General features: G+C 42.3%; 1 protein-coding gene across 2 annotated transcripts in view; it reads right to left on the bottom strand.

Moving 5' to 3' along the window:
* The window catches only part of LOC122938405 (sentrin-specific protease 1-like), a 52,078-nt gene that overhangs the window by 14,315 nt on the left and 13,270 nt on the right, over positions 1-24,493 (bottom strand). For both annotated transcript variants that reach the window (XM_044293887.1, XM_044293886.1), the window contains exons 2-14: positions 17,603-17,650; positions 17,188-17,291; positions 16,571-16,643; positions 15,729-15,909; positions 14,304-14,466; positions 13,193-13,296; positions 12,840-13,084; positions 6,032-6,086; positions 5,174-5,212; positions 4,999-5,083; positions 2,390-2,527; positions 2,171-2,302; positions 325-528 (exon numbers count right to left, since the gene is read on the bottom strand). In XM_044293887.1, the coding sequence (XP_044149822.1) occupies positions 325-528; positions 2,171-2,302; positions 2,390-2,527; positions 4,999-5,083; positions 5,174-5,212; positions 6,032-6,086; positions 12,840-13,084; positions 13,193-13,296; positions 14,304-14,466; positions 15,729-15,909; positions 16,571-16,643; positions 17,188-17,291; positions 17,603-17,606 (1,527 nt within the window). In that variant the 5' untranslated portion in view covers positions 17,607-17,650. The remainder of the gene's footprint in view (positions 1-324; positions 529-2,170; positions 2,303-2,389; positions 2,528-4,998; positions 5,084-5,173; positions 5,213-6,031; positions 6,087-12,839; positions 13,085-13,192; positions 13,297-14,303; positions 14,467-15,728; positions 15,910-16,570; positions 16,644-17,187; positions 17,292-17,602; positions 17,651-24,493) is intronic.

Here is a 24,493-nt window from a genome sequence, read left to right as displayed (position 1 = left end):
TTGCTTAGTTAAATCCAGGTGACAACTTTTTTTTTTTTTGGACAGGTAATGTATATACACATACATACACACACACACACCGTTTATTTCTTTTACATGATAAATGGAAAACTTCTAAGTTTTATAAAAAAAAAATTAACCTAAACATTTTTTCCAGTCCCACTAAGGGACTTTAGCATGCCATTGCTGGTATAATAAATGCACTGTAACCTGCTTAGATTCCACAGTCGCTATAGACCACAGCATCTGAGAAAGAAAAATGTTGGGATCAAAGAAAGGGGTTAATAAGAGAAGGACGATTATAAAGAATAATTTATGTCTTACAGCCAAGCACCAATGTACTCCAAGGTGAACTGGCACTAACAAAATAGCCACATCAAAAACATCCACTTTCTTTGTCCATCGTTTCACTGCCTGAAATCCAGCAGATTTTAACTTCGGGAAAAAAAATGTATTAAACGCATGAACTTTTGGCAAGCCTTTCCGTTGACTTCTTTCCATCAGAAGATTCATATAGAAGTTTATTATCTAGATAAAAAGACAAAGAACATACAGTGTAACACATCAAAAATTTTTGGTTTGAGCAAGTTCACAACTGTGGATTTGTAGAGGATTAAATATGCACCAAATCCATAAATACGCAGTGGATTTTTACGCAATACGTGGCTCTACACCTAAAGGCGTTGTCAAGGATTTTTTTTGTTTTGTTTTTTACTCTGCCCTTAGCAGGACCTACGAAGAAATCCATACTCACCTGGTCCCAGCAGTCTTCACTAGGCTTCTGGTTCCCAACTGTCAATTTTCTGCTGCATGGGATCACGTGCCCTGCTGCAGCCAATGACTGGCCTCAGTGGTGACATGTCCCCAAGCAGCACATGACCCACAAGTAGTGCGTCGCTTGGGTAGCAGCACATGTGACTCTGTCTGACAGACAGCCTGGGAGCCAGAACAGAGTGGCTAGGGCCAGGTGAATATGGATTTCGTCACAGGTTCCATAAGCTGGGGGCAGATTTACTAAAAATAGACAGCGATCCCATTTAAGATGAAACATTGTTATCACAATGTCAAATCACACTATAAAAGTAAAATTATTTATATGTTGTGTTGCAATATAGTATTCATGAACATCCTAAAGGGAGTTCAAACTTCAATAAATTGGCTTTCCAGAGGTAGGAATGAGCAAAGGATGTGCCAATAATGACATCAAAACATCCACAAGCTACTTTTCTGAACAGGCTGTTCAGCTCACATAGGGCAACAAAGGATCCATGTATGGGCACATTTTATTTTGGATTTCCTGCCCAGGAAACTATGACTACAAAAGTGACTACTCTTTAACCAGCGTTTCTGCATTACCACATGGAATGGGGGAATCACAGAGTATTAAAAACAGTATTATTCTTCCAGATTCCCGTTTTGTTATTATTAAAAGGTTTGGCTTAGAATCAGACAATCCAGTGCCCTAGTAGTAAGTTAAAGGGGTTGTCTGGGTTCAGAGCTGAACCCGGACATACCCAGAATTTCACCCAGGCAGCCCCCCTGACAAGAGCATCGGAGCAGTTCATGCTCTGATGCTCTCTTTTGCCCTACGCTGAATCGAGCAGGGCAAAGGCATTTTGTGGAGTTTGGGCTGCCAGGCGGAGGCTTCCACCCAACATTGAGCCCGGTGACGTCACCGACACTGATGGGCAGGCTTCAGCGCTGCCCTAGCCTCTAAAAGGGTAGCGCTAAAGCCTGCCCATCAGAGCCGGTGACATCACAGAACACAATGCTGGACGGAAGCCTCTGCCCGGGAGTTTGTTATATTAACTAAAAGAGCCCTTGCCTTGCGCTATCCTGAGCAGGGCAAGGGAGAGCATCGGAGCATGAACGGCTCTGATGCTCATGTCAGGGGGGGCTGCCTGGGGGAAATTATGGCTATGTCCGGGTTCAGAGCTGAACCCCTTTAATAGTGAGGTGCCTTCCGGTATTACTCAAAGCACTGGGGGTCTCTTAAACTAGAGGATCCCCTATGAATGTACATTACATAGTCAACACATTCATTTCAATAGGTATCATGTAATGCTTCATATCTAATGTAGCAACACTGCTGGAGTGCAGGGAGACTTCAAAGGGGGTACACCAAGACCATAAAAAAATAAAAATTTCAGTAAGGCATTAATAAGCTCACCTCATCATTGAGCCAGTTTAGACTATTAAGGGTCATAATATCTTTGCGAGTAATTGTCAACCTGAACGCTTCACTTAAAACTTGATCCTGACTGCCACCATAAAGCGCATGCTTTATTTCCTTTTCCATTTCCTTTATTTAAGACATAAAAAATGAAACAGTCACAAACATAGAAAGCTGTTGTCCGAACATGTAAGTGTATACAAGCAAAGAAAATACCAGTGTAAGCTCTGGGAATTCCTGCTCTTCCTGGACAGATTCCACTGGTTTTGGAAGTAAGGTAACGGGAATTTCCTTTTCCAGAGGTACACGAAGATTTAAGTCTACGGCATCATGTACAGAGTGTTCCTGCAGCCTCTATAAGAGAGATAAAAATGCATATTTACAGTATAGGTTTAGAGGCCATGAAATTACAAAGGCTGTTTCAGGAAAGGTCTGTCGGTGGAAAATAAATTTTCACTACCACTTTACTTGGCAATAGTCAGGTGTATATATAGCACCCCTGCTCTATTATTGGTGTATATGACTTACCAGTTATAAAACAGACACCCAAAGGGTAACCCAGACGTTAATACCCACATTTTACTGTATCCCAGCTGCCATTTCACAATCTACAAAATTTAAGCCTTTAACACTGCAAGAATTTTGAGCCTTAAAGGGGTTGTCCGGGTTCAGAGCTGAACCCGGACTTACCCTTATTTTCACCCAGGCAGCCCCCCTGAGCCTAGCATTGGAGCATCTCATGCTCCGATGCGCTCCAGTGCCCTGCGCTAGATCGCGCAGGGCATAGGCTCTAATAACACACTGCCGGGCGGTAACTTCCGCCCAGCGGTGTGTTCGGTGATGTCACCGGCTCTGAGGGGCGGGCTTTAGCTCTGCCCTAGCCGTTTTACTGGCTAGGGCAGAGCCAAATCCCGCCCATCAGTGCCGGTGACGTCACCGGGGTTCCTGTGAGCCCCATGGAGAGCCCGGTACGTCACCGGAACTCTGAAAAATGCCTTTGCCCTGCGCGATTTAGCGCAGGGCAAAGGAGAGCATCGGAGCATGAACTGCTCCGATGCTCATGTCAGGGGGGCTGCCGGGGTGAAAATGGAGGGCTGTCCAGGTTCAGCTCTGAACCTGGACAACCCCTTTAAATATATATTTTTTTAAAGCTTCCTCCCAGCCACTGGTACCCGAGTAGAAACCCATATGCACTTGCTCCCGACTGATCTGCTGCAGCTCCCGAATGGTCTACACTGGACTTCAGGTCCCAGTCTCTTATCTTACACATGGACGGGGTCACGTGCACCATTACAGCCAATGGCTGGTCTCAGCTGTGACAGGTCTCCAAGCAGCACATGACCCAGCAGTGATGTGCTGATTTGGGACACATGACCGATGAGGCAAGTCAATGACTGCAGTAGCACATGTGATCCAGTATGTGCAGAATTTGACAGACAGGGACCGGAAGATCTGTGAAAACAGCCCAGGACAACTCTTAAATAAACTCCAGAAAAAACAGATACAGTGGGCAATACTTAATGTTGGCATGAAAGGGCAGTACATTAATTCTGGTGTTCTTTTAATTGGTCAAAAACCTCTGTTGGCCCTGCAGCAGGCATAACATAGTTAAAACTGGTTTTCCTGCATGAGTATTTTCAGAACATTATATGAGGGATCGACCAATATTCAGGATTTTGACCGGTATCTGTATCTATTTTGCCGATATTCCTATAACGTTTGGGGAACATAGATTGCGCTGCTCTCAGTGTTCCCTCAGTAGCACAGGGGAGAAGGAAGCAGTGTCTCCCTCCCGCCTGTGCTGCTGCTTCCGACAATGAGAGGAGAGAAGACAAGAGGAAGGGAGGGGCTGTGGCCACTGCGCCACTAATGATGTTAACTCATTCATTCAAATTGAACAGGAGGCGGGAGCTGGCTGCAGAATCACATAGCCGGCTCCAGACCTCTATGAGCGGTAGCTGCGATCCGCGGTAGTTAACCCCTCAGGTGCCACGGATCGCAGCTACCGCTCATAGAGGTCGGGAGCCGCCTATGTGATTCTGCAGCCAGACCCCGCCTCCTGTATATGAATAAATGAGAGATTTACCTTCATTGGTGGCGCAGTGCGCCCCCCCCCCCCCACCCAAGCCCCTCCAGTATTAATCATTGGTGGCGGTGGCCACAGGGTCCCCTCTCCCCTCCTCCTCCGATTGGAGCCCCAGCAGTGTAAGCCTGGGGCTCCGATCGGTTACCATGGCAGCCAGGACGCAATTGAAGCCCTGGCTGCCATGGTAAGCTCCATGCTGCTGTGTCCACAGAGCAGCAGGGACAGTGTGAGATCCTATTCACCCTGAGAGCTCTATCAGGTTGAATAGGACAAGGGTTCTAGTCCCTAAGGAGGCTAAAAGTTAGTAAAAAAATTAATAAAAATATTAAGTATAAATAAAAAAGAAAGATTTAAAAAACAACCTACACATTAACAATAAACAAACATTCATTTTCAGCAGATGTGTAGGATTTTTTTTTCCAAAAAGGAAAATTCACAGAATATAATATGTATAAATTATCGGCTATCGGCCTGAAAGTTCACAAATGATCGGTATCTGCCCCAAAAAATAAAAATAAATCAATATCGGTCGATCCCTACATTATATTGTATGAGCAGTCCCCTATACACCAATGAAACTAGGCCTTAACGATAAAGATTCTGTACTCTACTATTTCTAGCAGTCCCATTGGCAATGAATGGATGTGCTTGCATGTACCACTCCATAATTATATATATATATATATATATATATATATATATATATATATATATATATTTTTTTTTTATATAGAAATACCTGCTTTTGAAGCTTTAGGGCAAGTGCTTTCTGCTCTTCGATCAACCTCCTCCTTTCCCTTGCTCTTGAATCATAGAGGTTGGTGCTAACAAAAATAAATAAAATCTAAATTAGAATGTAAAAAAAAAAATATATATATTTTTCACATTTTCACTGCCTGATGCAATATACTTACAGTTCTTTAATCCATAGTTCTGCCTCAAAGATTGGATGGCTAAAAAGTGAGAAAACAAGATAGTTTAGCATTTACACAGCATTCCACAGGAAAAAAAAATTAAAAATTATAATTCAAAGCAATCTCAGAACAGTCATCTTCAATCTAAATGTTAAATTCGTGACCTAAGCAAAGACTTAAAATGGGTTTTAACCCCTTAACCCATAACGCTGTATATATACACGGCGTTATGGGCCCGCGGATGTATGGAGCAGGCCTCTGCAGTGACCCTGCTCCATACGCACTGTGTGCCAGCTGCATCATACAGCCGGGACCCAGCCGCCAATGTAATTTAACCACTCAGGTGCCGAGATCAACACTGATCGTGGCACCTGTGAGTGAAGGATACGGTTCCCTCTGCCTTCCAATCGGAGCCCCCGCAATGAAATAAACGCTTCTGAAGCAATTAAGGCCTGCAATTGCATGCTGAGCTATGAACGAGTCTTATATCAAGATGGAGGGAGTAAAAATCCTATTCACCCTAATAGATCCCTATTAGGGTAAATAGGAGAGGGGATCAAATAATAGTTATAAAATAAATAAATAAAATAAAATGTAAAAACAATGCCAATGTATTAAAAGAAAAATAAAGACTCAAATTGAAAAATAATGTTCAGCATGATCTAAAAGAGAAATGAAATATTTTATGAGGTGATAACTTTTTCAAAAATTATATTTTTATTTTTTAGAAATTTCTGCATAAAACATATCATTTGAACATACTTTAACTGCTTAACTTTTTCTTAATTATTACCATTTCTGCACACCAGAAATACCAAGATGTTTGACACAGTTATGTAGGAAAGAAAATTGAATTACCTTGGATGAACATCTTCTTTGGAAATAGAATCAAGTACAATAACAGAGTCTGAATCTGAAAAATAAAACCCATAAAGGTTAGTTTATGCCGGTCAGAAATAATCAAGGACAAAATTCTAACCACAGTAATTTTTGCCAGAGGTTTGGTTTTGTTGTCTCTGCTCTGGATATACTGCCCAGCTATCCAACAGTAACATTTTAAAGAAGTATAGGCATCATAGTCCCCTGCTCAGGACCCACTTCTAGGAGTCAGAATGGAGACTTCCTCTGCATGAGTGGCTTCTGTTCTGGTGGACTTGAGTTGCTTTTTTTATCACATGAACAGCTATTTTGAATCGCCACCATGTAATACTATATTTCCCCCAACAGAATCAATGGCTTTCCTCAGCTATACAGGGAGTGCAGAATTATTAGGCAAGTTGTATTTTTGAGGATTAATTTTATTATTGAACAACAACCATGTTCTCAATGAACCCAAAAAACTCATTAATATCAAAGCTGAATATTTTTGGAAGTAGTTTTTAGTTTTAGCCATTTTAGGGGGATATCTGTGTGTGCAGGTGACTATTACTGTGCATAATTATTAGGCAACTTAACAAAAAACAAATATATACCCATTTCAATTATTTACTTTTACCAGTGAAACCAATATAACATCTCAACATTCACAAATATACATTTCTGACATTCAAAAACAAAACAAAAACAAATCAGTGACCAATATAGCCACCTTTCTTTGCAAGGACACTCAAAAGCCTGCCATCCATGGATTCTGTCAGTGTTTTGATCTGTTCACCATCAACATTGCGTGCAGCAGCAACCACAGCCTCCCAGACACTGTTCAGAGAGGTGTACTGTTTTCCCTCCTTGTAAATCTCACATTTGATGATGGACCACAGGTTCTCAATGGGGTTCAGATCAGGTGAACTAGGAGGCCATGTCATTAGATTTTCTTCTTTTATACCCTTTCTTGCCAGCCACGCTGTGGAGTACTTGGACGCGTGTGATGGAGCATTGTCCTGCATGAAAATCATGTTTTTCTTGAAGGATGCAGACTTCTTCCTGTACCACTGCTTGAAGAAGGTGTCTTCCAGAAACTGGCAGTAGGACTGGGAGTTGAGCTTGACTCCATCCTCAACCCGAAAAGGCCCCACAAGCTCATCTTTGATGATACCAGCCCAAACCAGTACTCCACCTCCACCTTGCTGGCGTCTGAGTCGGACTGGAGCTCTCTGCCCTTTACCAATCCAGCCATCTGGCCCATCAAGACTCACTCTCATTTCATCAGTCCATAAAACCTTAGAAAAATCAGTCTTGAGATATTTCTTGGCCCAGTCTTGACGTTTCAGCTTGTGTGTCTTGTTCAGTGGTGGTCGTCTTTCAGCCTTTCTTACCTTGGCCATGTCTCTGAGTATTGCACACCTTGTGCTTTTGGGCACTCCAGTGATGTTGCAGCTCTGAAATATGGCCAAACTGGTGGCAAGTGGCATCTTGGCAGCTGCACGCTTGACTTTTCTCAGTTCATGGGCAGTTATTTTGCGCCTTGGTTTTTCCACACGCTTCTTGCGACCCTGTTGACTATTTTGAATGAAACGCTTGATTGTTCGATGATCACGCTTCAGAAGCTTTGCAATTTTAAGAGTGCTGCATCCCTCTGCAAGATATCTCACTATTTTTGACTTTTCTGAGCCTGTCAAGTCCTTCTTTTGACCCATTTTGCCAAAGGAAAGGAAGTTGCCTAATAATTATGCACACCTGATATAGGGTGTTGATGTCATTAGACCACACCCCTTCTCATTACAGAGATGCACATCACCTAATATGCTTAATTGGTAGTAGGCTTTCGAGCGTATACAGCTTGGAGTAAGACAACATGCATAAAGAGGATGATGTGGTCAAAATACTCATTTGCCTAATAATTCTGCACTCCCTGTATAGCATGGGTGCAGAACGTAGGACCTGGGGCTTGTAGCTGATCATTTCCATTTTAAAAGGGTTTTCACTGTGTAGGCATTTTAAAATTAGACCATAAATTAAAAGGGGTTGTCAAAAATCTGAAATAAATTAAAAAAAAATTAGGATGGCTGGGCATCGCCAAAGCATTTTTTTAGGGATGCATTGCATTTTCAGAGACATAATTTAAACTACCCATAACTCACTGTTTAACGTATTATATTTCTTTGAGTTGTATACTTACTGGTAATCGGTTTTCTTTGAGGCTATGACAGCACCCATGGAGAGACCGCCGCCTCCTCCTCCTCCTCAGGACAGGAAACAGGAACCAGAACTGCTTTAAAAGAGGGTCCTCCCCCTTCTATCCCCAGTCCTTTTTCAAGAACTAAGGAACATAACATCTCAATAAATCTAATCATTTTAACTTTTTTAATTTATTTTATTTTTATAATTATTAACATTAGGGGAAGGGAATTAACCGGGCGCTGTCATAGGCTCAAAGCAAACCGATTACAAGTGTAATCTTATTTTTCCCCTTCGCCTATGACAGCACCCCTGGAGAGCACCTTACGGCCAAAAGCAAGGCCCACATTAGAACACAGCTGAAGTCTATAGTGTTTGAAAAATGTATGTGGAGAACTCCAGATGGCAGACCTACAAATCTGCGCTATAGAAGCGGAGTCCCTCTGTGCCCATGAAGTGGAGACTGATCTAGTAGAGTAAGCTCCGAACCACAAGGGTGGAACAAACCCCATGGAAGAGTACGCTAAGTAAATAGCTTGTCTAATTCACCTAGCAATGGTCTGGGAAGAACCAGCAGAGCCCTTCTTCGCACCTTGGAATAAAAGCAACAGACAGGAGGAGGACCTCCAAGGCTGAGTGACCTGTAGATATTGAATTATACACCTCCTAACATCTAAACAATGACATTCTGATTCCCTCATTTTTTGGAGAAGCACAGAAGGAGGGTAAAACTATCTCTTCAGAACAGTGAAACCACCCAATCCTACATAATAACATAGTACATAAGGCCGAAAAAAGACATTTGTCCATCCAGTTCCGCCTGTAATCCTGCAAGTTGATCCAGAGGAAGGCAAACAAAAAAAACAAAAACAAAAAACACTGAGGTAGAAGCCAATTTTCCCCACTTTAGTAAGGCTGGAATAAAAAGTGCAGCGATCTCACTAACTCTCCTAGCGGAGGTTATAGCTAAGAGAAAAACAAGTTTAAGGGAGAGCATCTTTGGGGAAATAGGCTCAAAGGGATCTGAAGTGAGAGCTGAAAGCACTAAGTTTAAATCCCAGGGAGGAACCCTATTTTTACAGACTGAAGATAACTTCAATACTGCAGTCACAAACCTCTTAACCCAAGGATGATCGGCTAACTTAATGCTGAAATCTGCACTTTTAAAGTGCTAGGTCTAAGCCTTTTTCTTTACCTCTCCTGTAAAAAATCCAATACAAGAGGAATGTCTGCAACATCTATCAGATCCACTGGTCTATTGGCAAATCTGTAAAAAGCCTTCCAAAAACTCTCAAATAGATTAGAAATTACCTTCTTACGACTCGCCAACAGAGTGGTGATAACATCCTTAGAGAGCCCTCTTTTTGTCAAAATTTCCCTTTCAACATCCAGGCAGTCAGGTGAAGATTTTTTTACTTCCGGGTGAAAGGCTGGGCCCCAAGTCAGAAGTCCTTGGAATTCGGAAAGAACCCAAGGGGTGGCCATCGACATTCTGCAGAGCCAAGAAAACCAAACCCTCCTTGGCCAAAAGAGAGCTATCACTATGACCATGGTGCTTTCTTCTCTGATCTTTCTGAGGACTCTTGGCAACAGCTTTAGAGGGGGAAAGGCATAGAGAAGGACCTGCTCCCAGGATTGAGCAAATGCGCCCACTGCCTCTGGATGCTCTTTTGAGGAAAGGGAAAAGAAACCCTTTACCTTTCTGTTCGACCTTATTGGCAAAAATATCGCTCTCCGGGACACCCCATAAGGCTGAAATCTGAGTGAATAACCCCTTGGTCTATAGACCATTCTCCCTGGCACAGATGATGACGGCTGAGGAAATCTGCTTTTACATTGTCTGCTCTTCTTAAATGTACTGCAGAAAGATAAGAGAAGCTTCTGCCAGATTGAAAATTTGGTGACTGAGGGACATCAGACGCGGAGCCCTGGCACCTCCCTGCCTGTTGATATAGGCCACTGCCATATTGTCTGAATAGATCCTGACATTTCTGCCTGTGATGATCAGGAGACTCTGTGTTAAGACTAACCGGATTGCATTCAGTTCTTTGAAATTGTGAGACTGATACAGGGAATTGTCGTCCCAGCTGCCCTGCAACAGAAGAGACCACACATGGGCTCAGCATCCGTGGTCAAGGGGAGGACCGCTTCCCTGCGCCACGGAACCCCCCTCTGTAGATTCTGCAGATCCATCCACCACCCCAAAGAACTCAAGAGTCTGGGGTGATCGAGAGATCTCTGCATCCAGAGATAGGACACATCTGTCCCAAACGTCCAGAATTTGAAGCTGGAGGGGCCTTGAATGATACTGGGCCAACTCCACCCTTGGAATAGCGGCTGTCATGAGAGCCAGCACGGACATGGCCTACCTCAAAGAAATTGACTGAAACCTCGACCCGTTCAGAAGAGCCTTCTGTACGGGCAACAGGCACCTCTGAGATCTGGAATCTAGGATCATCCCCAAGAAGCTGCACTTCTGACACAAACTGGACTTCTCCAGGTTTATATCCCATCCTAGTATGTCCAGAACTTCCCTTAACCAGGCAAAATGTTCCCTCAGAATCTGACTTGACCGGGAAACAAAAAGAAAATTGTCTAAATAGGGTATGATGATAACTATGTCCTTCTCCTTCACGTGGGCCATCATCTACCGTGGCCATATAACAGTCTGGAATGAGATTAATAAATTTAAAATGTGAACATTGTTCGAAATGAACCATTCGGTTTTTTGACAAGAAAAAGAGTCGAGTAAAAACCATTTTGTCACCTCCTGCCTTGGAACTTCCACCAACACCTTTTTCTCTAATAGGGAAAAAACTTTTTTAAATAAATTTCAGCTTTTTTGTCCATTGGGTCTTTAAGAGAACCCATATCTTCAAAAGGGAAGCACAGCTTTTTTTTTTTAGACCTTTTAGCTACCAGGGCATCAAGTTTTGGGGCCCTATCCCAAGAGGCAGAAACTTCTTCATCAAAAGGATATTTCTCATGCATGGCATTGGGGGACACAGCACCATGGTATATGCCCAGCTGCCACTAGGAGGTTGACACTAGAAACAAAAACAAGTGTTGGCTCCACCCAGAAGGGCTATACCCCTCTGCCAGAGCCGAGACAGATCAGTCTTGTTCTAGTGTCCGTAGGAGGCAGACATGACCTGCTATCTTTTTTCGCAGGTCATCCTGCAAATTTTATATTTTATTTTTCTCTTTTTTCTCTGCAGGTTTCGGCCTGCTGCAGGGGTGGCTCCATCGTGTTCTACTTTAGTTGTCCCCCTGCGGGCGTGTACTCAGGTACCTGGCAGCCACCCAGTCCCCACTTGGACTAGGAGAGAGAAGGAGGCCCAGTCTCTTGCAGCGGCTCCTAGAGGAGGCTTACGCCGCACAGGATAACCCTCCAAATACTGAAAACCAGTCGGGGCTCCCACAGCTCCTATTCAACTTTTAGCGGTTCTGATCCCACCTGTCCTTTAGGACAGCAAACAGGACTGGGGGTAGAAGGGGTGGACCCTCTTTTAAAGCGGTTCTGGTTCCTGTTTCCTTGTCCGGAGGAGGAGGCGGTCTCTCCAGGGGTGCAGTCATAGGGGAAGGGGGGAAAAAAATTATTTCATCAGTTTTTGTGAACTTAAAAATTTACAACGTTCACCATGTGACATAACTACCGTGTTACTTTTATTCTATGGGTCAGTACAATTACAGCGACATGTATAGGTTTTATTTATTTACTTATTTTTTCACAACTTTTGCACACTAATAGCAGGTCTTATAGTTGCTGGGGATTTGCTGATAGTCAGTATTACTTCCCTCTATGAACAAATCCCCTGTAAATGCAGGACTGACTATCTCTACTCAGGAATGCTGGGTGACCACCAATATGGACACTGACAGGTGTCATCCAGTTTTCTCAAGTTCCTAGACATGTGTTTCGGTGTAATTAGCCAACGCTGCTTTTCAGAATCTAGGAAAACTGGGTGACAGCTTGAACGGCCATATTGGTGGTCACCCAACTTTTCCAGGTAATTTGTCAGTCTTCTGGTCACAGGGGATACAGAGGGGAGGGATACTGACTAGGGCAGCACAGTGACTCAATGGTTAGCGCTGGTGTCCCGAGTTAGAATCAGAAATGAAAAACTTTACCCTAGTGTATGCTGGGGTTGGGCACCTATATGGCAGCCACTGATTTCCCAGGCAGGTATATTTGCCTCCTACAGACACTGAGCTGAAACAGAGTAGTTCAGTGTCTGCATGAAGGGTAAAGCTGAGGGGGGAGCTAACTCTTTCACTTAAGTGTCACCTAGAGGCATCAGCTATACCCACGATTTTCTGTGTCCTCTATTGACATGAGCGAGAAATCTATATCTGTGGCGAATATGAGAATGGAAAATAAAGAATTGATGTAGTCAATTCTTGCTCTAGAAAACGTGGCAAGTGGCCATGTGTGTATTTGTCCCATTGAACAGGGCTAAATCGGCTTGAAGATCCAAGTCCTATCAAACTGCAAGTCTGCAGCAGAAACCCAAAGGTTTGCTTAGGATTTATTTTTGTATTATACATTTTTATTCTATCTACTTAAAAGGATTACAGCAGCTTAACAGAACGTTAAAACCATTCCTTTTACCTTTAGGTTGCTCTAGAGTCGTAGACTGCTGTTCTCTGTGAAGATGGTGTTTGCTAACGTCTCTGCTCTCAAATGTTACTCTGAAAGTGGTATCAGCAGAAAGTGGTGCAGTCGTTCGCTTTTCTGAAACCAAACTAAATGGAGGCTGGTATGTAGGTTCCACATCCAAAGTGCAAGGCTCTAAAGAACTCAAACTTGAAGCACCAGGTTGACCAGATACACTACTTGAACTTAACCTCCGCGACCTGAAAAAAAAAAAATATATATAATAATTGTACATGAGTGCATAGAAAATTGGAATTTAGTTTCCCTCTTTCAGCGTATGTTACAAACAAAAACAAATAATTACTTACACGTCTGGAGGTACAAACGTTGTGGAATTTGTGGACAAAAAAGATTTTCTGGTAACAACCTGAATCAATTGTCTATAGATTTCCTTCTCTTCTGAACGTACAGTCTGTAAAAAAAAAAAAAAAAAAAAAAAAAAAAAAAAAAAAAAAAAATCACATGAAAAACATGAACTCAGACTGAAACCTATTTAAGGGTGCACATACACAATGAACTCAACAAGAAGGAAAAGCATGCTGGGGGCGATTAATTAAATTTGAGAATATCAACCGTGAAATTGATATTAGAGAACTGGGGTCCTGTTCTGCCATCTTACTGTAGCGGTGGGTCAAAAATGTGCACTGCTGCTCTATTCATTCTCTATGGGACTGCCAGAGAGCAGAAAAGAAACACAAAGAAAATAGAAATAAAAAAATTGGACAATCGTCTAAGTTTGGGACGGGGGGGGGGGGGGGGGGGGGGAAATGTTATTCATTTTAACAGCCCTAGCCTGAGGATGAAAGGCTAACTGCCTGTCTGCATCCGTACTTGCTACTGTTTCAAACAGCATTGCAAGTACAAGTGTGGCCCAGCTATAATTCACATCAGGATCCTAATGCTAGAGCGCAGAGTATGGCAGCCTGGTTCAGAAACCCAATTTTCAAAATCTATTACTAGGAAATTCCCATTCACAGGACTCTATGCTGAGCAGCTCACTACTCACACTGGGGGACCCAGGACATAAAAAAAAATTGGCTCTGTTCACATACGAGTCATGGTTGACATCATAAAAACAGAAACCATGACACAGTTCTAGAACCAAAACATGACTGACCCAACCAATTGACTTTCCTGTCAAAGACAGAATATGGAAGAGGCTCCTAACAGAAGCAGATATGAGCAGAGTATTACACAAACAAACCATCAATTTTCCTCTGGTTTTGCTGCAAAAAAAAAAAAATTTTATAAAACCCAAAGCAGAAACTGCAAGCATTACAAGTGGTTTATGCTGCAGAAATGGCTGTGGATTTTAACCTCTCCGTGGCGGAGATCAGCAGCATACTGTGTAATAATTCTCCTCTGGTGATGCACAGAAAAACCCACACAAATAAGTAACCGAGATGCAGGAAATCTTACTTCTTCTACTGTACTCATTTGTCGTCTCTGCATTTTCTTAGGGCTCCGACGACAAACACCACTCCATGAAGATAAACTGGCAGCATTTTTAATAGGAAAAGATTTTTCAAAAGCTGAGCCAATGGTGTGATTTGGCTTTCCAACGACTGCATTGACAGTTCTGCTGCAAAACAAAGTGTATAAGTATTAATCCCTAGGAGTACACTGACATGGAAAAGGATCTAGGAATTTTAATAAACAGCAAACTAAGCTGCAAAAACCAGTGTCAGGCAGCTGCTGCCAAGGCCAACAAGAAAATGGGTTGCATCAGAAGGGGCATAGATTTCCGTGATAAGAACATAGTCCTGCCACTTTACAAATCGCTAGTCAGACCGCACATGGAGTACTGTGTACAGTTCTGGGCTCCTGTAAACAAGGCAGACATAGCAGAGCTGGAGAAGGTCCAGAGGAGGGCATCTAAAGTAATAACTGGAATGGGTGGACTACAGTACCCTGAAAGATTATCAAAATTAGGGTTATTCACTTTAGAAAAAAGACGACTGAGGGGAGATCTAATTAATATGTATAAATATATCAGGGGACAGTACAGAGATCTCTCCCATCATCTATTTATCCCCAGGACTGTGACGAGGGGACATCCTCTGCGTCTGGAGGAAAGAAGGTTTGTACACAAACATAGAAGAGGATTCTTTACGGTAAGAGCAGTGAGACTATGGAACTCTCTGCCTGAGGAGGTGGTGATGGTGAGTACAATAAAGGAATTCAAGAGGGCCCTGGACGTATTTCTGGAGTGTAATAATATTACAGGCTATAGCTACTAGAGAGGAGTCTTCCTCTGGATCAACTTGCGGGATAACAGGCCGAACTGGATGGACAAATGTCTTTTTTCGGCCTTATGTACTATGTTACTATGTTAGGTGAATCCCTCAGTGGGCCCCTAGTCCTCGCCCAAGTAGTACATGGCTCAGTAGACAGACTGTACTGCATCTCGACCAGCCTATGCGTCCATACAAAGACTGGGCAGATTATTTCACAAACTACCCAGTTTATTATGTTACTGTAGATTAATCACTTGGCTGAGATGACTTCGATATAGATGCAGACCAGCCAGTATCCACTTTCCCCAGAGACCCACTTTCTTGAAGTCGCTGCAGGGACCCCCCACAATCAATCAACTTGTAGTGTCTAGCTGCTGTTACAGCAGGTAATATTTGCATGCATCTGTGCAGTGGGCCCCAGAATGGATTTTACTGCTGGGCCCTAGACACCCCAGTATGACACTGCTAGGCACACTATGATGCACTATATGTTGTTGTGCATAGGGTGTGTATGGAGCGGGCTGTGTGAAGGATGCCTGAAAGTGATATAAGTAACGTAGTTTTATTGACCATCCATGCAAACATTTAAATGTATATACTATAATACCTTGGTTTCTGCGATTCTACATCTTCGTTTTTTATTGCTGCTGTTTTTTGCGGGAACATGAAGTGTGCTGGGAAAATACTGGAATGACCATTGCCATTCAATTTCGCTTTACTGAGGTTAGTAGTCTGTGTGAGCTTGGTGTTGACTGCAGAAGCCATGTTTTTCTCAGGCTTTGACACTTCTAGAAGTGGGATCAGACAAAAAAGTACATGATTATACTATGCATTGGCATACTCAACTGCTGATATCTACAAACTAAAACACAATTAAAAGAATGGAGGGGCTGCGAGTGCCGGAACTACACACATCCCTCCACTGTTTAGTAGATTGCACTGGTTACCGCAGCCCTGCTCCCATTCCTTTATTTTTCATTCCCTTCCAACCCACTTCTGGTTTTGGCAAAAAAAAAAAAAAAAAAAAAAAAAAAAAAAAAAAAAAAACTGCCACAAAACCACAGCAGGTCTGCAATACACAGTGCACCAGCCGGAGTGCACTCCGCATCACGGATGCGGACCCATTCAAGAAGATGTGGAACTACAGAGTGCTTCTGTGGGGTTTCATGCCTCCGCACCGCAAAAAAAAAATAGAACTTGTTCAAATACAATGGGTGTCGATCAGTCCCAGTGGCGCAAATTGCGGTCCCCAATGCACGGAACGGATGCACAACGTTCGTGGGCAAGAGGCCTTAGAGTAAGCAAGGGATGTGATTCATAGCGAAAGTGGAAAAAATATAAATTAATCTAAATAGTGGTGCGTAAATTGAAGTGACATACCAAATTAAAGCACCTATTTAACTCCTGTATGAAATGTAAAGAATGATTTTAAAAATAACTTTACGTTACCTGTGTTTAAAAATGGCTTATGAAGTGTCTTCACAATAGATCTGTCAAACCGCCTATGATGCAAAGGAGTAGGCTGAAAAATAAACATTCACATTAATGCAGATCTAAAGTATATAAAATCCAGGGATATACTAGGCGTATGCATAAAAAACAAAACTAAGAACATACTCTTTACAATAACCAGACTGCTCCATCGATTTAGGAAAACTGACTGGATCCCCCGCAAGAAACCTATGACAGCTATAGAAACAGAGGAGCACCACCCAGGCTGCACAGAGATGGGTGTGGACCCCAGAGGTAGGACCCATAGCTAACGGACATTTATGATGTACGCTGTGGACAGGCCATAAATGTCTCAGATGAGAAATACCCTTTAATAATATAATACCTAAGAAATCATACAGGTACCCAAGGCTTCTTAGATGTGCAGTTTGTCCCTCCTAATAGCAGGGTGCCTTATTGCTATAGTGTTCCTCAGATTGTTGTGGCAGATTTTCCTGCTCTGCCTTCAATTAGAAAAACTGTATGGGACTATATTTCACAAGCAGTTTTTCCAGGACCACTTCTTAGAAATGCTCCTCACAATTGTATAAAATATAAAGAGACGCTTTACCAACCTGAAAATTGTAAGTACAAAATGATTCCTGTGCCGTATCTTTAAAATGTGCTTTATATTTGGAGTTATTTTCACTCTCCCAGATCATTTCTTTCACATCTTCGTCTTAGCAAAATGGGAAAAAGATGTACTATTATTAATGCAATATTCCAACACTGTCTAAAAGAAATACATGACAACACAAACTATTAGGCCGTATAGTTAAAGGGGTTGTGCGAGATAACTAAAAGTTCTATTAATGCCTACCCACCAAAACAGAATAAACTCTCCTCTTTCTCTAGCGTTCTTCTAGTACACAGCACTTCACCGCTGCAGCCAATCGCTGTCCTCAGTGACATAGTATGGCTGCTGCTATAAAACCATCCACGGAGGTACATTTAAACAGGTTGAAATACAGAAATATAATCACTGCTTACCCATATTAAGTTCTATTACATCCCTGGGATCAGATGAAATTGTTCAGCCTAAGGGAGAGAAAAAAGGGATCACTTCATAAAAGAATAAAATACTAAATTGTCTGTATTAAAAAGCTGTAATTTATGCAACTACAGAATTATGATGGTCACACACTGTGGAGGTTCCAAAGGTGACTACAGTGAATATGTGTGCAAATCTAAAACCATGTTAAAAAAAAAAAAAATACTGCAATGCTTAAAGGGGCTGTCTCGCTTCAGCATATGGCATTTATCGTGTAGAGAAAGTTAATACCAGGCACTTACTAATGTATTGTGATTGTCCATATTGCCGCCGTTGCTGGATTCATTTTTCCATCACATTACGCACTGCTCTTATCCAGGGGTTACGACCACCGCTGCAGCACAGATACTATGTGACCGGGATGGAAGCTGTTGTACATGCGTGCCTATGGATGCTCCCACGGCCCCAGCCACCAGAGAAGTGCTTTTTCCTACAGTGTGCAAGCACGACCACAGCTGCTGGAACGCAGGGTGGTTGTAACCCCTGTATAAAAGGGATTAAAAAATTAATTTAGCCAACAAAGGAAGCAATATGGACACACCAGTTTTGGTAAAAACCCAGCTGGAGAAAAATCATTCCAATTTTAGAGGCGCATGTCTCCTCACAAGGTATAGGGTGCTTGCTTGTGTCTAGCACATAGCGATATGTAGACGCCAATGTCTTTGGCAAGATTTAATGTTCTACTGTACAACAGCACCCAATATTTTTCAGCTACAGCACAAGCCAGAACATTGAATCTTGCCAAAGACATTGGCGTCTGCATATCACTACCACAAGACACACAGAAGGCGAGCGGAGCGCGAGAGAGCATCCTATACGTCTAACACATGCCGGTTTGTAGCAGAGAAGTACTGTGGACTCGGTGAGAGCTCCTGGATTGTGTGTATAAATGGGCATCTGTCACCACATGCCACTACATCAAACAGTCAGCAGCTGTCCATCCATGCTTGTAAGCAGAGTCCCATGAGGTCTCTGGCACCTCCATATATTCGGTCAATACTCCCCGCCCCCCAAAAAAAAAAAAAAAAAAAAAAAAAAAAAAAGAACTTCTTATAATATGCAAATTACCTCTAGGTGCAACAAGGGCGGTGACGTTGCACCCAGAGGATCACCTTTTCCTTTCTTCTTTGCCGTGCCCCCACCACTGCGATGGTCCCCGAAGTCTTGTGGGATCGCATTCTGTACATGTGCAGTAAAGCGATGGAGACTGCCCAGTGGTCTCCATCCTTTTACTGTGCGATCCTACGAGACTTCAGGGACTGACTGGCCTGTCAATCATAGTGTTGGGAACGTTACATAGACAGTAAGGGGAACCTCTGCGTGCAACAGCACCACTCTTGCTGCACCTAGGGGGTAAATTGCACATTTGCAAGTCTTTTTTGGAGGATCTACAGAATAAATTTTGTGAAATTACAAGCAGTGTGGCAATACCGCTAACCAGTTAAAGGGGTTTTCCAGGTTTTTAATATTAATGACCTATCTTCAAGATAGATTGGTGGGGGTCCGCCGATCAGCTGGATGAAGAACAGGCATGCGCATAGCAAAATGTCGACATAAAAGCAGCGAGCAAGAAGAGAGAGACAGGAGACGGCACGCGCCCATGGGGTGCCGGATCCCTGCTGATCTGATATTGATGACCTATTCCGAAGACAGGTCATCAATATTAACAGCCTGGAAAACCCCTTTAAGAATGTGGCTACTTGTGTTGTCAGTGAAGCAAGATTGTATTAACCAGCACACATCTGGACCCAATAAATTCCCATACATGACTGTGGTTACGACTGGCTATTACCTTGGATACACAGAACACCATCAAATCTAAATTTATGATTTCACTACATTAGTGGCTTTTAAGTGTGTTTGCTTACATTGGGAATTATTGGAGTCATTTATCAAACTAGTGTAAAGTAGAACTGGCTTAGTTGCCCATAGCAGCCAGATTCCACCTTTCATTTTCCAAAAGAGCTGTGAAAAATAAAAGGAGGAATCTGATTGGTTGCTATGGGCAACTAAGCCAATTCTACTTCACACCAGTTTGATAAAGGACCCCATATATCGCATTACCACTTCAGTGTCTTATTTTAGTGTATGAACACTAGCCAAATATTGCACAGGTTCAGTACCAGGACTACAGCGTTTAATACGATGTTTTATTCTTTACTGATACTATTTGGTACAGAAAATGTTCTATATATCAAAGTTAGCATCTGGTTTTACGTCATGATTGTATTCAACATATGTGATAAAATAAATGTTATTTCTGTATTATTTACAGTAATTACCATTTGTAGAGCCCGTCAAAGTCTTTTTATAAAAAAAAAAAAACGCAAACTTTGTCCCAAAACAGCTCCTGCAACAAAATATGCAACTTTTCTATGGCAGAAAACTGGTGCAGAGCTGTGGGATAAGATCCCCGCTATCATTATAGATACTGAGCTTGTCTGACTGCTACCAGGAGCGTCATGTGTGTCTGTGTCCCTTTCCAAAACACCAACTCTGATAACGGCACCCCCACTTATTACTGGCGATGGTGCCAGACCAGTCATTGAACCCCTGAGGACATAATGCGGTGACAGGGCCACTTACTGGACAGCACAGAGCAATAAGTGGGGGCACCCTAATCAGGGTGGTTTACTCCGCTTGTACACAGGTATTTTGCACTATAAACCTCCTGGTATCAGCCTAGGGTCCATTTGTAGCTGCTAGGTTGCTAATATAGCTTATACGTTTATACAGCTACACCTGCCAATAACCTTAACCCCTTCCCGACACATGACGTACTATTACGCAATTTGACGTAATAGTAAGTCATTGTGATCGGGCAGGCACCGGAGCTGTGCGCGCCCGATCACTGCAGGGCCCCTGCTGTATCTGCCGGCATCGCTGTAAAAGCCGATGTCGGCGGATTAACACCTTCTATGCCACGGTCCGCGCTGACCGTGACATAGAAGGGGTTTGTCTCGGGTGAGGGAGCGCATCGAGTCCCTGCGCTGCTCTATAAATATATCACGTGATTCACCCTGTCCGATACACCATAAAAAAATTTTTATTTTTTTTAAAAAGCCATTTTTGTCACCTTACATCACAAAAGTTGCAACACCAAGCGATCAAAAAGGCGTATGTACCACAAAATGGTTTCAGTAAAACAGTCACCTCATCCCGCAAAAAAAATTGAGCTCCAACCTAAGACAATAGCCCAAAAAAATTAAAATAAAAAAACTATAGCTCTCAGAACATGGACACTAAAACATAATTTTTTTTAATTCAAAACTGCTATTATTTTGCTAAAGTGAAATACATAAAAAAATAAAAATAATATATCACATTATATATAAATTCCACGGCACTTCCAAGGCGTAAAATAGTAGAAAAACTTTATTCACCAGACCCGCAACGTTTCGATCCGCTTCCCGGGATCTTTCTCAAGCAGTGACAACATTGGTAGTGCATTGTGCATATTTATACAACTTTACATAGTTAATCAATAATGATCTTAAATACATAAATCAGTAAAATTCTCTAAAAAAAAAAAAACTAAAAAAACAGACATGTGCCATCATTCATCATATCTCATCGTGCATAGTGTTTACATAGGATACAGTGTCGTAATATGGGCACTATTGCCAGATACATAGCATCATAAATTCATAAAAATGTAAAGTCACCCTAATTATTTAATACATCTGTGGATACTTTCATAATCAAGTGACTAAGTGCAGGTGTACCTTAAAAAAAAACTAAAAAAAAATATCAAGATGAGGAAGGTCCTAGAGCGGGCGATGGATGTGGTCCACATGGATATCGGCGTGCAGATCAATCTACTGCGCATGTCAAAAGGACCTTTTGAAGCTTCGATCACATGATCGTACATTCGGTCATGTGATCGGGACTCTCATGTCACATGTCCTAACTAGCGTTCTCGCGAGTAACTGGATAGCAAGACGTCATGCGTTCCACCATCTTGTGGCACGCATGCTTCACCATGGAAATCTAACAACCAATCGCATGAGATCCACTGCTAATCCGACACTCGTATATCCTGGCTCCTCCTGCGCACCGTGTAGTGGATCTGCTTAGCTGGAGGGATAGTCTTGTGCATCAAGGTCAATTATGGAATTGAGGGGTAAATGGCGATATCACAATACTCAGCGATATCACAGAATTCAATACTCAGATAGAGGGTATAGCGGAAGTACTGCATATGGCGTGCATATAATCTGTTGAGAGACTGAATCAGAAGATATCAGTGTCCCTGCAGAATACATGCAGGATCAAACATAATCAATAAAACCATAATGGTAATTGAAAAAAAGGAAGTATAAAACATCAATATTACTGATTGGCCCCTAGTCATACGAGGAGTCCAACATGTATGACGTGTGCTGGTTACACACGACCTCAAGTCGGAGCACCACCACTGTCAGTGGGCCGCCATTCCTGGATGTCCAACCTGATCAGTGGGGATAACATCCTCTAGATTACAGGGGCAGTATCAAAAGTATATTCATCAAGCCACATGTGTCGCCCTCCTATCGTATCCAAGCTGATCACCGATGTCTCACAAGTCAGACCCCCAACTAAAGCTGTATAAAGCATTTGCATAGCCACATAGCACTGAGTGCCGGATGGTGCTCACTACAGGCAGTGATTCTCATGTAAGTGGTGTAAATAAGCAAATGTTATTAATATAGCCAGCGCAAGCAGATATAAGTAAAAACTGTTAATAGTAAACAAAACACTTAAATACAGTGCTGTTGGTTACAAATACATGTTTGTTCATGTTAGAGATCATGAACCATATCAACCCAGTTGACCTACATTCCACCGCTCACTCTTCACAGAAGAACCACATCCTCATCACAAATCTGCAAGAGATGAAAAAGTATTAAAATCACCCTGTTGTTCAACAAGGGGCACCAACAATACCTCCCAAAGAAAAAAAACACAGAATCAGGATAACGCCCACTCAGGACGGTAGCCAAGGCTTATAGTCTACATTTAACCCCTGAGGTCTTAATGTGTTTAATTTGGAGATCCAGCGGATCTCACATTTTTTTTAATAATGTGTGTCTATTTCCACCACTCCTAGTAGTGGGGACATGATCTATTAGCATACACTTAAAATCCCTTTCTTTATGGCCCAAGTCCGTAAAATGCTTAGGGACTGGGAGATCCATGCGTTTTTCCACGAATCGTGTATCTATGTTAGTTTATTCTGGTTTTAAAATCCAGAGAGGTCTCACCAACATATAGCATCTGGCATGGGCACCATAGTATATACACAACAAATGTTGATTCACATGTCAAGAAATGTTTAATGTAATATCTCTTCTATGTCCCAGGATGCAGAAAGAAGCTACCTTTCTGCATGTATCGGCAATTTACGCAGTTCAAACAGGGGAAACTTTGTACAGCGAAAAAACATTTGGCCAGACACCTTTTGTGGGCCAATATCAGTGTGTATCAGTTTGTCCTTTAAGTTCCGTGCTCGTTTGTACGACATGAGGGAAGGAAGTTGGAATTCTTCAATCTCCCCATGTCCACTTCTCAAAATGGGCCAATGTCTCGAAATGATCTGTCAGATACATATACTGTCCTCTGTGTAGGTAGTAACCAGTGGAATTCTATTTGTACGTTTCTTGATCACACTTTTCTTTTTAAGAAGTTCAGTGCGTGTCTTACTCTGTATGGTTCTCAGATGTTCATCTAATAGTGGTAGAGGAAAACCCATATCCATAAAAGACTGTGACAACTGATTCAGTGTGCCTATTAACTCATCATCGTTGCTCACTATGCGCTTTGCCCGTAAGAATTGGCTAATTGGCTTAGGGGCATTGATTTAATCATTGCTCTTGGATGTGCACTGTTATAACATAGCTGTGTGTTCCAATCTGTTGACTTGCAATAAAGTTTGGTGGTTTGGTGGATAAGAGTATCCAGAAAATGAATCTGTTCTCTAGAATGTTCTATGGTAAATTTTATATCAGTGTCAATGGTATTCAAAAAATGAAAAAATTCCAGGAGTTGATCCTCAGATCCAGTCCAAATAAGAAAAATATCATCTATGTATCGCCACCACTTCAGAACATGTCAGAAGTGGGGCGATACATATATGTATGTCTCCTCGAGGAAGGCGAGCACCATGTTGGCATAAGTGAGGGCCACATTGGACCCCATGGCGGTCCCCTTCCTCTGGAGATAAAAATGATCCCCAAAAAGAAAATAATTGCATGTCAAAACCGTATGAAGTAGCTGCAAAATAAAGTCCTGACATCCCAGGATGTGGAATTTGTCAAGGACTTAGTCACTACCTCTATCCCAAAACTATGTCTAATTGATGCATATAGTCTAGAGATGCTAAAATTACATCAGAAGGTAATATGGTGTCTGTCAATTTGTTAAGCAAATCCGAAGTATCCTGAATATAGGATTGGGCTGACACAGCATACTGTCGCAACACTCTATCTAAAAAGATAGATATGTTGCACAGTATGGATCCCCTCCCCGAGACGATTGGTCTCCCTGGGTGGGTATTAAGATTCTTGTGAATCTTTGGCAATAGGTAGAGGAAAGGGGTCATCGGGTGTGTAACTGAAAGGAAGTCTTTTAGCTTACTGTCAATGAAGCCAGCAGTTATGGCTTCCTGAAGTAAACTTTGGATCTTTCTTTCTATATCCCATCTAGGGTCAGTGTTTAGTTTCTGGTAGACCGTCTCATCATTTAGTTGTCTAAGTGCTTCTGCTATATATTGCTGAGTGTCCATGACCACAATCGCACCACCCTTATCGGTAGGTTTGATGGTGAGACTGTGGTCATGGACCAACTCATCA

This window comes from Bufo gargarizans, chromosome 5, assembly GCF_014858855.1.
Source record: "Bufo gargarizans isolate SCDJY-AF-19 chromosome 5, ASM1485885v1, whole genome shotgun sequence".
In the NCBI taxonomy this organism is placed as follows: Eukaryota; Metazoa; Chordata; class Amphibia; order Anura; family Bufonidae; genus Bufo; species Bufo gargarizans.
Note: the sequence above shows the minus strand (reverse complement) of the source record. Positions and strands in the feature narration are given on the sequence as shown.